The following is a 14,077-nucleotide window of genomic DNA, read 5'->3' as shown; positions in this document are numbered from 1 at the left end:
CCTGCACTTGGCTGCCAGGTCTTCGTACTTTGCCTGTTTCCTCTCGTATGCTGCCTCTATTCCCTCCTCCCAAGGGACAGTGAGCTCCACCAGGAGGACCGCCTTGCTGGCTACAGACCACACCACAATGTCTGGCTGCAATGATGTTTCGGCGATCACCCTGGGGAACTGCAACTGCCTTTTGAGGTCAACTTTCATCTTCCATTCGCTGGCGGGCGAGAGGAGCCTTCCAGAGTGTAATCGGCAAGGGGCATTGGTTTTGTTGCGAACGTTGTCGCCAGCCCTTGCAAACTGGATGAGTTGATTTGATGGAGGAGCTGGCTGTTTGCCTTCTGTCTGCAGCCTTCGACTACCTCTGCCAGCTTCTTTAGGACGGCATCGTGCTGCCACCTGTAGTGGCCTTGGGAAAGTGCCATCTTGCAGCTTGAGAGGATATGCTGAAGGCTCGCATTGATGGTACTACAGAGGGGGCAGATCGCATCAGTGCCAAACCACAGATGTAGATTTTGGGGGCAGGGTAGTGTGTTGTAGGTTGCCCGGATCAGAAAGCTGAGCCTGGCTTGAGGGATCTTCCACAGGTCGCGCCACGACAAAGGCCTGTCAATGACCCCTTCCCATGTTGTCCTGATGCCCTGTCTGCTCTGGGAAAACGCTTTGATGGTATCGCGTTCCTACTCAGTCCTTATCACTTCTGTCACCACCATCTCTTTCCTCTCCTGCCTGGAAGCCTTTGACCAGAAGAGGGGCTCGTCACTCCAACCAAGACCTGCTCGCCCTACTTGGACCCTGCAGACCAATTTGCGATGTTTTAACCTGCCGATTGCCTGGTCGACCTCTTTTTCTGCCTTCCACCTTGATCCTGTTTGAACTTTGGTGCCCGCTGATCTAACAAGATGATCGGAGGACTCTCTTAAATCCATAACCATCCGGGCCTTCTCCCTCTTGTATCCTAGGCTGATGGGATGCAGCGGCAGTTGGAGTATGTTCCGACCAAAGAGGCCCACGTCTGAGAGGCATCTTGGCAGCCCCAGCCACTTCCTAATATAAGAGTTTGCCAGCCTATCCAGCTTGCTTGCCAGTGAGGAAGGGACCTCACTCACCTTCAAAGGCCACATAAACTGATGGTATAGTATTTCCTGGTAACACCATACTTTGTATTTGCCTGTGAGCTGGCTCTGATTGATCCTGGCTAGGCCATCCGGCAAGCTGTTTCTTCACAGCCTCTGCCGCCTGCTTGTCTGAGAGGTCTGCTGTGTAGGAGCGCCCCAGGCTACGGATGGGTTGCTTTAATAGTAGCGTGATCTGCTCTTCTCCAGCAGTGAAGATGGTATGGTCATCCCTGATACCTTTCCTTAGGGACAGGCTTCGGGACTTAGATGGTTTGATCTTCATTCTTGCCCAGCCTACAAGCTCATCAATAAGCAGTCTCAAGCAGTCTTGATGTGCATGCTGCTGTCCAGAGATCATCCATGAAGCCTCGCAACGGTGGTAGCCTTTGGCTAGATGGCAGTTTCATTCCGCCAACCATCTTCCTAGCCCCGATGAGGATGATTTCGAAGCAGATCTGCAAGTCTGCAAAGTACCTGGCCACCATGCCTTTAATGCAGTCAGGCGTGTGGAAGAAGTCCAAGCCGAAGCTGATCAGCTGGTGGGGGACGGACCCGTACGCATTGGCGAGATCCAGCCACACAACATAGAGGTCGCACTTCTCTCTCCTTGCCCTTTGCATTTGCTCCCTAATTATGGCCGAGTGCCCCACACACCCTGAAAATACTGGGACACCAGCCTTCTGGCAGCTTGTGTCTATATAGCTGTTACTTGTGAGGTAGCTGGTCAACCTCTTGGCCATGAAGAAAAAAAAGATTATTCCTTCCACGTTCAAAAGTGCAATGCTCCTGAATTGGCCGATTGTGTTAGAGTTCTGTTCCTTTGGGATGAAGATCGAAACCGCTCTCTGTCGCTCTGAAGAGATGTTCTTCTTCCAGGCCACCTGCAGGAGTTTCCACAGGATTTTCAGGACCCCCAAGCAGTACTTGTACAGCTTGTATGATATGCCATTCGGGCGGGCGGCTGAGGCTGCTTTTGATTTCCGAACCACCTCCCTAACCTCGCTCAATTTGGGGGGAGCAGTGTTGAAGGTGATGACTGGGGGAGCTGGCTGGGGAACATACCCTGGGGATCCCAGCAGGATGGCTTTTGCTGGGTCCTGAATTGTTCCCTTATATGCTCCTCAAGCTCTGCCTTTGAGATATCCAGCTTTCCACTCCTTTTGTCTGCCAGCAGTTGTTTTGCATGCTTAAAGGGGTTCTTGAAAAAGTTGATTCTCTCCTTCTCCTTCCTCTTTCTGCGGCGGCCAATCCGTTGTGCTCTTCTTAAGTTGGTATGGCTGCCCCTCACCTCCTCCCACAGTGACTTCAAGCCCTCTTTCTCTTTTTGTCTTGCCTTCCTCCACTGCTTTCGGAGTTGGCGCCGCCTCAACATCAATTTCTCAATCTCTTGTTCTCTCCTCCCTTTCTGCTTGGGCTCTTCTCGTCGCTTCTCTTCCACCACCCCAAAACGGCTACTGCATTCCTCGTACAGGATGTCTCCTAAGGTGTTAAGCTTTGTCTCTACCTGGCCACGGAGAGAATGCTCCAAAAGTACAGTTATGTCGGTGTCCAACTTATCCCAGACTATAGACTCATTAGCTCTTGGCCACTTGATGGCTTGCCTTCGTCCCGGTTCTTTCTTCTCCTTGCTTTTGACTGCTTGCTGGTTGTTGCTTGTTGATTTTCCGGGTGTGTTCCTGGTTCCAATCTCCCCGGGGCAGCCCTCCTCCACCAGCCCTTCCCCCTTCTGCCTTTCTTCAGCAGCACTGGATCCTATTGCTCTGTGGTTTGAGACCTGGCTTTTGGTTCCTAGTGTCTGACCTGCAGATGCAGTGCACTGTTTCTGCTGTTTCCCCATGGGCACCTCATTTTTCTTTGGTGGATTCGCAGACTCCTGAAAGACGTTACCTTTTCCCACCCACACCTGAATTTCCTCAGTATTCTCAAATCTTTGTCAAATTCCATTCCAGTCGTTGCCGTGAGGTCTGTTCATTTTGGCCCTTCTTCCACCCCGCCTCTCAGAGGGCCGTCGGGTTATAATAGGGTAAAAAGATAGATAGATAGATAGATAGATACATAGATAGACAGATAGAGATAGAGATAGATAGTTAGAGGGATGGATATAGATAGAGAAATAAAGAGATAGAGATATATAGATAGAGATACATAGTTGATAGAGAGAGATAGATAGATAGAGATAGATAAAGATAGATGGATAGAGATAGATATAGATAGAAAGAGATAGCTAGATAAACTGTATTTAATCACACTTTTCAATGGAAGTACAGTGTTCATTTTACCTCTGAAAAGTGATGGGTCCTGGGGACTCGCATGCTCAAAAATCTATGGGTCCCAACAGAGATCTATGGGTCCCCAAAATTTTGTGTTATCAGGGTTGAAATTGTAAATCGGCGACAAATATATAACGTATCCGCACTAGACGCACCGGGTTATAGGGCGCACCCCCAAAAAAGGTTTTTGGTCCTATATTTTCCATACATAAGGCGCACCGGATTAAAAGGCGCTATAATGGGAACGTTGACAAAACAGTCAGATAGTTCAGTCAAACTTATTACCCCCTTAACATTCCGAAAGCTTGCAAAGAAGCAAATACGTGTCTCAGACATGTACGGAAACAGTGTCTGTACGATGTCACCAATCACTCAAATGCATCGTTCCAAATATCATTCGGAAGGTTAAAGTCTTGGAATTCAAGAAATGCCAAACATTTCTTAGTTTCCATTTTATTTTTTGCTGGCAACTGTGTGGACAGCAAAGTAAGAATTTTATAGTGCAGGGAAACGGGGTTCTTTACTGTGCATATGACAAAAAACACTTTGAATTGAATTTAGTTTAAAAATAGACTCATCACAGAAACATCAAGATCGTTCTAAAACAAGATACCCGGAAAATATAAAGCCGCATAGCTCACCTAAGTTCTCTTGCAGCCATCACGTTCAATAATGATACGTAACCATGGTCTTCTTACAACCGTGAGTGTAGTAAATCCAGGAGAGTAAAATATTTACAAATACAGAATAGTAAAAAATGTTTTCTCTATGCCGTAGTGCAACCCAACGTGTGATTCACATTCATCTTTTTCAGCCAATTGCAGGCTTTGTTTCGCCCCTTTAGTCTATGCGAGGCTGTAAATGATAAAAAGGATCCGCCCCCTTTACCTCCGAATATCTTTAGCCAATAGTGACTGATTCAAATGATGATTGACACATTGTTAGGAAATGAAACGCCGGTATATAAATCCCAGCATACACCGCGGACTACTTCGCCTTCGGGGGAAAAGCTAGTCGGCGGCTGCTTGCCTTAGTTGCAAGACTTTGTGACTTAATATTGATCCATATATAAGGCGCACTGTATTATAAGGCGCATGGTCAGCTTTTGAAAAAAATAAAGGCTTTTAGGTGCGCCTTATGGTGCGGAAAATACGGTAATATAAATCTATTTATTAATTCAGTTTTAATCATCAAATTATTAAATAATTTCTGCATCAAATTATTGTTGGTACTGATTAAAGAGATAACCACACACCTGTCTTTTTTATTTTCTCCTTTTATACTTCCTTTTTTTCTTAACTTCTTTATACAACATAATTCGTAATATCAATCATCAAAGCAAGTGTTTGAGAGCCGGCTCTTTTTAATGAGTTGAGCCAAAAAAGCCGGTTCTTTGAAAAAAGACGGACTTCCTTTCACTCCAAAACGAGATCTCGTTGGCCAAGATCGGCATGCAGACGAAAACTCGAACCGCGAGACCTAAACGAAAATGCCTGACGAGAAGTTTGGAGTGCAGTAAATCTTTGTTAAAAAAAGTAATCGGGTCATAATGACAATTTTGTGGCAAAAAGGTTGCGTCCTGGGGACGCACGTTGATTTGAGACTATGCGTCCCCAGCAAAAGTGATGCGTCTAGGACGCAGGCAAACGAGAACACTGGAAGAACAACGCTTCGTTTGTTACTTCCTTTTCTCTATTTTCCTAGCTTTTTACTTTGTTCCCCCTTACATTTTTCTTTAATCCTGTTTTGTTCATTTCTTTTTCCCGTTTTCTTGCGTTTACCTTATATTATTATTTTTTTCTCTTATTTTTTTAAATATTATTTTTTTCATTTTTGTCATTATTTTTTTTTCTCTTTAATTTTTATCCTTCTTTTGGACAAGAGCAACAAAAACAATCCAGAGTACCATTTGGGGGCCGGCTCTTTTTAGGGAAACGAGGCAAAACAGCCTCTTCTCCCCCAAAAAAGACAAACTTGCAAGGCAACATTAGGTAATGGGTAAGAACAGACATGTGGCTACGTAGTCTAACTGTGCAGGCGGTGATTAAAGAAAGACCCACATGTCTCTATATCTATATCTTAATGCCTCAGTGATAGAAAATAATCCGCTAATAATAATTTTTGAAAAAGCCATCTCCCCCGTGCCCACTGCCACCTCTACAGTTCCTCTCTCCTGGCGCATGAACTCAGTTACTCAATATTGTGCTGACATTGACTTCAAAATACTGCGCTTAAAACACCATAGAAGTAACCCAGGTTGTTTTGGCCCGTTTTTCCGGACGGATTTGCTGGCGAATGAATTCCAAGCTCTATTTTTATGCGAATGATAGCTTGAGAAAGACGGGGCCGCGTGCACGCAGCTTAGAGGAAAATGATGGAGGACTCACATCAAACAATCTCTCGATGTAGACTTCCTCGTTGACCTTCTCCCGAAGCATATCCTGCGAATGTCGGACGAAAGTCACGTAACCATCCGCCACGTCCATTCCTGGCTTCTGAAATGATACAAAAAAAATAAATGAATAACAATCGAAAATGACATATTTAAGCCTGTTTGGCAAATTACTGGGAAGGGGAATAAAAGCGCAAACAATGAATAAGGCCTTTCATAACTTACTTGTTTTTAAGGTTCGGATTAAGCACAAAATATCGAAAGAATAACATAAAATATATTATAGAGTTAAATTGAATATGAAAAAAATGAACCTTAAAATAATACATACAGTCACTTCTCGGCAATTGGGTTCTTGTTCAGTTTTAATTATGTCTTAGTTATTCGTTTGATGAAGATAGGGGTGAATTCTTAAACACTGTCCCTTTAAATAATCAGACCAAGCCTGGAAATGGCTGAATGAATTATGATACATTTTAAAAACAAAAACAAAACTACATAAAAAAAAAACAATAATTCATATTTAACATTACTCTCCCCAAAATGATGGCTTAGAGCTCAAAGAAATAAAATAATAGAGATAATTAAATAATGATTTAAAATAACATATTATAGAATAGAAAAAAAAGGGGGGAAATAAAATAAAATGGGTGTGTCCTATTAACTAATGGTTCTGATAAATGAAAAATAAAAATAACTGAAAATATAAATACAAGAACATATAACTAAGAATAAAAGAATTACTTCAAAATAAATGTGGCTAAAATAAAACATTTTATAATTTTTTATAAATACATATTTTATTATGTCACGGTTGCCATGGTGCCCAGTTGGCCCCGCCTATGTGGCGCCAGCTGCAGGTCGTTGAGAGATAGGCTTTCTGTCTATTTAAGCTCAGTGCTCTCCCTCTTCCTTGGTCAGTCCATCAACGAACCTCTGCCCCGCTAGACGTGGGTTTTGACTTGGTCCTGTTTCCTGTTGGTATTTCCTGTCCGGTATTGCTTATTTTTGTCCTGTTTAATATAGGTTTCCAGTTTTCATTCCTGTCTATTTTTGTCCTGTTTATTATACTCTCCAGTTTTTGTTCCTGTCTAGTTTGTCCTGTTTAATTTCGATAGCTTGTTTCTTTATCAATCTTGTCTGTCCCGCCCTGTCCGGTATCGACCCCATCCGTCTGATATCAACTCGGGCAATTCGTATCGATCTCGTTGGTCTCTGGCTTCCTGTCATTTCACGCCGGACTGCTACCTAACGTGCATGACTCCCCATTTCCCGCAATATAAAAGGCGTGTGTAGGAAAGGTCACGCGTTTGGGTCCTGATCCGGTTCCGATTCTTGACATATTAGGTGAAAAACACACATTTTACTACCAAATACTTCTTTTCCTGTTCAAAACTAGCATTGGTATAATGTTCATGTATTTTTGCCCAGTATTCAAATTTAGCCCTTTAAATCTTTTGACGCTTTGCTTGTTATTTATTTGTTATTTTTGGGGGGAACTCAACACAATGACACAAATGTCTCCAAATTCTATTATCACCTTTGCACAAACGTGTGCCCTTTTCGTAAAAGTGATTGAATTTGGCATTACAATATGACGGAGACAATTAGCGTGCTGTCGTCTCGCGTTTCCTGAACAGACGTTTGTCTGAAATTGGTCCGAGCGGTTGAAAAAACAACGTAGGGCATGAAACAATACAACTTATCATCTATCCATCCATCCATTATCTGCACCGCTTATCCTCAGTAGGGTCCCGGCGGTGCTGGAGCCCATCCGAGCTATCCTCGGGCAGTGGGCCGGGGACACCCTCAACTGGCACACAAAGACAGACAATTCACTCACTCATTCACACCTAGAGACAATTTGGTTAGGCCAATCAACCTGACATGCATGTTTTTGGAATGTGGGAGCAAACCGGAGTCCCCGGAGGAAACCCACGCAAGCACGGGGAGAACATGCAAACTTCGCACAGGAGGTTCGATCTCATGACCTCAGAACTGTGCTGCACAAGCGCTAACCACTGTGCCGCCATGCTACAACTTACCAGGCAAGTTAAATTCAAGACTTTTTAAATGCCTTGACATTTAAGACCAAACTTTCAAGGATCCGCGGGGAACCAAGACGAGACAAAAAAAGCTTTTCACGTGCATTTCAAACACAAATACTCGAGTACAATGCAGGGTTCCAACACCTTTTTCACACAGCCCAATTCAAGCAATTTCCAAGCCATTTTTTCTATTTCTCCAGTACCTTTAAAAGAAGAAACTGGGTGTGATTTATGTTGCATATCCACAAAAATATCTGCGATTCATATATAAACACTTTTAATCTCACTTTTGCATTTATCAAGATCTTGAGTAAATCGCAAATATAGTTGTGGATCTGAACAAAACGTGTGTAAATATTTTTGGGACATATCTCTCTCCGATTTTTTTTTTAGGTTTAGAGTAAAATGACTGTTAATATGTAGCTTACATTTTCAGTTGCAGGAAATTCTTTCCACTACATTCAGTTTTTGCATGGTCCATAATTGTTCACTATTAAGCATTTTATAGTCCCCTGTTTAAGTGTAAGATGCACCTGTCCCATAGGGGGTGATAACACTTCATTGGAAAATGCCATACAAACTCATGCCAGCTGCCGTTAAACACGAGGGAAGAAATGCAATGGCAAAGAGAAGACACCAGAGAGCAGACATGGCAACAATCAAAACTCTTAAATCCTTGAAAACACGTGATTAAAATTCCATGATTTTCAAGGATTTCAAGCACCAGGGCGAACACTGACAACGGCGAAAAAGCCAACAACAACTCAACGACAATGAATCAGCACCGGAAGCGAGACGGCGACACAAAAACAACTTTGACTTACGGGAACTTCCACATATTTCGAAGCAGCTTTCACCTTGCCAGGAAAAACATCAAAACGTCAATAAAAATTTGACTTCTGGAGCATTAGAACATATTTTGATTTACTAGAGAAGTAGTAGCACAACTTGGTCGTGTCTCCTCTCGACCTTTTCATAGTTAGAGCATTTTGCTTTTCAAAGGATAGCACAACTTGGTCGCTTCAACTCCCAACATCTCTAATTAGAATACATATTGTTTATTTCTATCAAAGTAGCAGCACTCTATCTTTCCATAATCAGATTTTTTTCTAGAGAAGGAGTAGCACAACTTGGTCATGTCCCCCTTTCCACCTTTCGTAGTTAGAACATTTTGCTTTTCAATAGATAGCAAAACTTGGTCGCTTCAACTCCCTACATCTCTAATTAGAATACATATTGTTTTTCTATCAAACTAATAGCCAAACTTGGTTGTGTCTCCTCTCTATCTTTCCATAATCAGAACAATTTTTCTTAAATTTTTATAGAAGTAGCAGTATTACTTGTTTGTTTCTCAGCCCTACTGCTTAGCAATTAGGATACATTTTTATTTTTTGATAGAATTTGGTTGTGTCTCCCCTTTGCCTCTTCATAATCGGAATAAATTTTGACCTTCTATGGAACCGACCTTCTATACACTATTTAGATTTTAATAGAAGGAATAGAACAATTTGTCATGTCTCCTCCCCACCTCTATGTAATTAGAATATATTTTAATTTTCTATAGTGGTAGTGAGACAATTTGGTCGCCTCCCCTCTACCTCTTCGTATGTTCAATCTATTTCGACTGGAGATATCTTAACAACTTGGTCGTGTCTCCTCCCTGCCTCTCTTGAATTTGAATATATTTTGATTTTTCGATAGAAGTAGCGGCACAACTTGGTCGCTTCAACTTCCTACATCTCTAATCAGAATACATATTGTTTTTTTTTATCAAAGTATTAGCACAACTTGTTCGTGTCTACTCTCTATCTTTCCATAATTAGAATATTTTTAAAATGTTTGATAGTAGTAGTAGTAGTACTTGTTTGTTTCTCAGCCCTACTGCTCAGCAGTTAGGATACATTTTTCTTTTTTGATAGAAGTAGTGGGACCATTTGGTCATGTCTCCCCTTTACCTTTTCATCATCAGAATATATTTTGACTTTCTATCAAAGTAGAAGCACAACTTGGTTGTGTCTCCTCTCTATCTTTCCATAATCTGAATATTTTTTTTAATTTTTGATATAAGTAGTAGTAGTAGTAGTACTTGTTTGTTTATCAGGCCTACTGCTCAGCAATTGGAATACATTTTTATTTTTTGATAGAATTTGGTTGTGTCTCCCCTTTGCCTCTTCATAATCTGAATATATTTTGACTTTGTATCAAAATAGAGCACAACTTGGTTGTGTCTCCTCTTTACTATACACTATTTTGATTTTAATAGAAGGAATAGAACAACTCTGTCATGTCATCTCCCCACCTCTATTTAATTAGAATAAATTGTATTTTTCGATAGTAGTAGTGAGACAATTTGGTCGCCTACCCACTTCCTTTCCATATGTTAAATCTATTTCGACTGGAGATATCCTAACATCTTGGTCGTGTCTCCTCCATACCACTCCTGAAATTGAATACATTTTGACTTTTCGATAGAAGTAGCAGCACAACTTGGTCGTGTCTCCTCCTTACCTCTCGGTAATTAGGATATTTTGATCCACCAAAATAGTGGTAAAATTCCGTTGTGTCTCTTCTCTACCGCTTTGCAGTTAGAATCTTTATTGTTTTTCAATATAAGTAGTAACACAGCTTGGTAGTGTCTCCTCTCAACCTCTTCATCATGGCATCGAAAAAGTCAAGCAGAACAAAAAGCAACTTACCGTGAAAGAAAGGAAAGAAGAGAAGAGCGTTCCTTCGTCGTATCTGGAGAGTTTGGCTAGGACGCTCTCCAGGATGACCACAAACTGACAGGAACAAAAAAAGGTCACCAATTTGTTTACTGCCAATGACGGCTGGTAACGTCTAGCCTCTGTTTGCAATACGGTGCCATTGGCGCTTTTGGATGTCTATTTTCTGGCATTTCGAGTGGCTTACCTTTGCTACCAGAAGCGTGATCATCTCCCTCACAGTTTCTTCGATCAAATTGTCGATTTGGGAATGGTATTGCCGCTAAGGATGAAGCAAAAAAGTGAGAAGAAAAATGAGAATCCACAAAAATTCCACACCCTTGAAATACTACGTCAACATTACGCTGTGGATACATTTATTTTATTCTTTTAAAACATTTTAACGTCTTTTTTTGGTCCAATTACAACATTTGTTTTCATATTATTATTATTATTGCATTCCTTGTCACGGTTGCCCATGGCTCCCAATTGGCGCCGTATGTTTGGCGCCAGCTGCAGCTCGTTGACTGATTGGCTTCCTTCCTATTTAAGCTCAGTGCTCTCACTCACTCTTTGTCAGACCGTCAACAAACTTCTTCACTCGCAAGACGTTTGTTTTGACACTGTTCAGTATCCTGCTTGTGCATCCCGTTCCGGTATTGATCTCTCTGTCTCGTCCTGTCTGATATCGGTCTCCAGGCTCCAGTGTCTGGTATCGTTCCCGTCTATCTCGTCTTGTTTGATATCAGTCTCCAGTATTTGGTATCAATCCCGCCTGTCTCGTCCTGTCCATTATCTGGCTCAAGTATTTGGTATTGATCCCGCCTGTCGCGTTCTGTCCATTATCTGTCTCCTGTATCCGGTATCGATCCCGCCTGTCTCATCCTGTCCGTTATCTGACTCCAGCATCGATCATGTCTGTCCAGTCCTGTCCGGTATCTTGTTTGTGTATCCAGTATCTGGTCTCGATCCTGTCTGTCCTGTCCTGTCTGGTATCTCCAGTATCCGGTATAAATCCTGTCTGTCCCGTCCTGTCCAGTATCTTGCTCTAGTATTTGGTATCGATCCCGTCTGTTCAGTCCTGTCCTGTCTGGTTTCGATCTCCTCTACCTCTGGCTTCTAGTTTTACCACACCTGACGTCTGTGTCTCACTTCTTGAGCTTGTGTGAGAAACGTTACGCATCTGGGTCCTCCTCCTGTTCTGGTCCTGACATTCATGTAATGCTTCCATTTTGAAACTGTCCTTTTTCTGACGAAAACAGCGAGGAGATGTCAACAACATTTTTTGAAGATTAGTTAACTGATTTTAATTGATAAAAAAAAACAAATATTTAAAATAAGGAGATTTACACTTAAAATGAGCAGAACCTATGATATTTTATTTGATGTAGTGTGCACTGCAAAAAACAGGCCAGAGGCAGTACATTTAGCTTATTTTGAGTAGATTTTTTCTAGTTTTGAAATGTTTAAACTGTTTTTTTTAGTCACATGTGGGAATGTACACTTACAATGAGTGACATTTTTAATATCAGGCAGATTATTTTAAGTATTTTTCCCAATCTTGTTAGAAAAGATTATCTTTAAAGGAGCAATATTTTTACAACCATCTGCTTAATTGGATGATTTTGCTTATTTATGACTGGAAAATAAGATAAACTGGTGTAAAAAAAAAAATCTTTGAAACTGCTGTCATGACCAGAACGGAGACAGGACCCACTTGCGTTACGTTTCTCATAAGTTTTATTGGAAGAAAGAGGAAGGGTTGCTCCAACGATCCGGTGATCGCTGGACGCGGGAAGCAGGTCGCTCTGAACGCAGAAGTGGGACTTCCGTGGCGAGCGATGGCTATGTCGGGAACGGGAAAATGGGTAAGTTGCCGGGACAGGAGAGTAAAAACGTGGTCGGGGTCGGAAACGAGTCAAAAGCCAGGAGAGGAGATTAGACATGGTCAGGATCAAAAATCGGGTCGAAGCCGGGGAACAGACGGGAGTAAAAAAACAGGTGGGAGTCAGGGTCGAAAAAGGCTTACCTAGAGTCAACTGAGGTTCGCAGACGGACTGACAAAAGGCGACACACAGGAGTGGGTTTAAGGAAAAATGGCTAAAGGAAGTCAACAGAGAGCCGTGTCGGCATGGTTTTTAAGCAATTTCAAGCATATCTAGCGCTTCACCAAAATTCAAGCACTTTTCAACCCTTGAAGACAATTAAAAATTCAAGCATTTTCAAGGATTTCAAGCACCCGTACAAACCCTGTCCATATGTCGCTCTCAGAGGCTGGCAAGCAAAGAATCTTTCGGATGTCATGGAAACTGGCGAACAGAACGGCTGCCCTCCATCATTCATCCTTCCTTCCATCCTTCCTTCCTTCCTTTGTTTGCACCCGCAGAAAAGCCAAAGCAGTAATGAATTCATCGAATGTCGCACTTGCACTCCATGTATATTCAATCCCGTCCGCACATATGCTAATGACATCCAAACAATGGAAAAACTGACGACTAATTATACAATTGGGAAAAGGAGGGTGTGATTACAATTTAATTTGTGGCCACACTTACCCGCTCTCTCATAAACTTTTGCGAGACAAAGGAGAGGAGACGAAAAAAACAAAAACGCAGCCGAGACAAGCGGGATTCGGAGGTGACACTGCACATGTGAAATCGTGTTCATCACGTCTGGGACAAAAAAAAAAATAGAAAAAATTTGAGCCGAGAGGGAAAGAAAGATAGACACACATGCTGGCGTGAAGTGAATACCTTTCGAACCCTAGGAGAAAAACACAGAAATGGCTAAATAGTATCTCCTAAATACTATTTCTATGTAATCGACATGTATATTAGGGCGGCAACAACGGATCGATGAACTCCATTCTGAAAGCAACTACAAACTAAAATATTGAAAAGCATTTCAATAATGAATAAAGCCAAATTAATTTTAAACTATAATGCATTGTATTTATTATATTGTTCTCTAGTTCTGCCATACTTAACATATTGTGCAGAAGTCTGGGGCAATCATTTCAAAAGTTCACTCAGCCCCTTTTTAGCCTCCAAAAACGTGCAATTAGAACCATACACTGGGTAGGATATCGAGATCATATTAATATTTTATTCCAGCAGTCCAAATGATTAAAGTTGGATGATTTATAAAAAAAAAAAATAACTGCACAACTGCTATTTAAGGTCAACATAGTGCTAGAAAGAATCCTAAAATGATTCATTCAATAAGAGAGAAATTATGATTTAAGGGGCTGTAGTAAATTCATAATCCCAAAAGTAAGAACCACCAGGAAAAATATGTGTGTGTCTGTGTGTGGAGTCAAACTTTGAAACAATTTACAGGACGAGATCAAACAATGTCCAACTATTCACATGTTCAAATTCAAATACAAAAAAACATTACTGGCGAAATACAAGGATGAAGAAAATGGGGTATGAGTGATACGAGAGATTGGGAATAGTGTGCCTAGAACTATGGTAAACTTTGTGTTGTTGTTGCTATTGTTGTGTCATAACTTATTATTAATATTATTACAATTGTTGTTATATCATTGGTGTAT

The 14,077-nt window shown here is 41.6% G+C and overlaps 1 protein-coding gene across 6 annotated transcripts in view; it reads right to left on the bottom strand.

Moving 5' to 3' along the window:
• cadpsa (Ca2+-dependent activator protein for secretion a) overlaps positions 1 to 14,077 on the bottom strand; it is a 164,950-nt gene that overhangs the window by 52,674 nt on the left and 98,199 nt on the right. For all 6 annotated transcript variants that reach the window (XM_088337707.1, XM_088337708.1, XM_088337710.1 and 3 more), the window contains 4 exons: positions 10,730 to 10,804; positions 10,516 to 10,599; positions 8,644 to 8,676; positions 5,767 to 5,874 (listed from right to left, as the gene is read on the bottom strand). In XM_088337707.1, the coding sequence (XP_088193833.1) occupies positions 5,767 to 5,874; positions 8,644 to 8,676; positions 10,516 to 10,599; positions 10,730 to 10,804 (300 nt within the window). The remainder of the gene's footprint in view (positions 1 to 5,766; positions 5,875 to 8,643; positions 8,677 to 10,515; positions 10,600 to 10,729; positions 10,805 to 14,077) is intronic.

The sequence above is a fragment of the Urocampus carinirostris genome, chromosome 6 (assembly GCF_059441175.1).
Source record: "Urocampus carinirostris isolate Australia breed hairy pipefish chromosome 6, RoL_Ucar_1.0, whole genome shotgun sequence".
In the NCBI taxonomy this organism is placed as follows: Eukaryota; Metazoa; Chordata; class Actinopteri; order Syngnathiformes; family Syngnathidae; genus Urocampus; species Urocampus carinirostris.
This window is presented reverse-complemented; position numbering and strand designations above follow the sequence as displayed.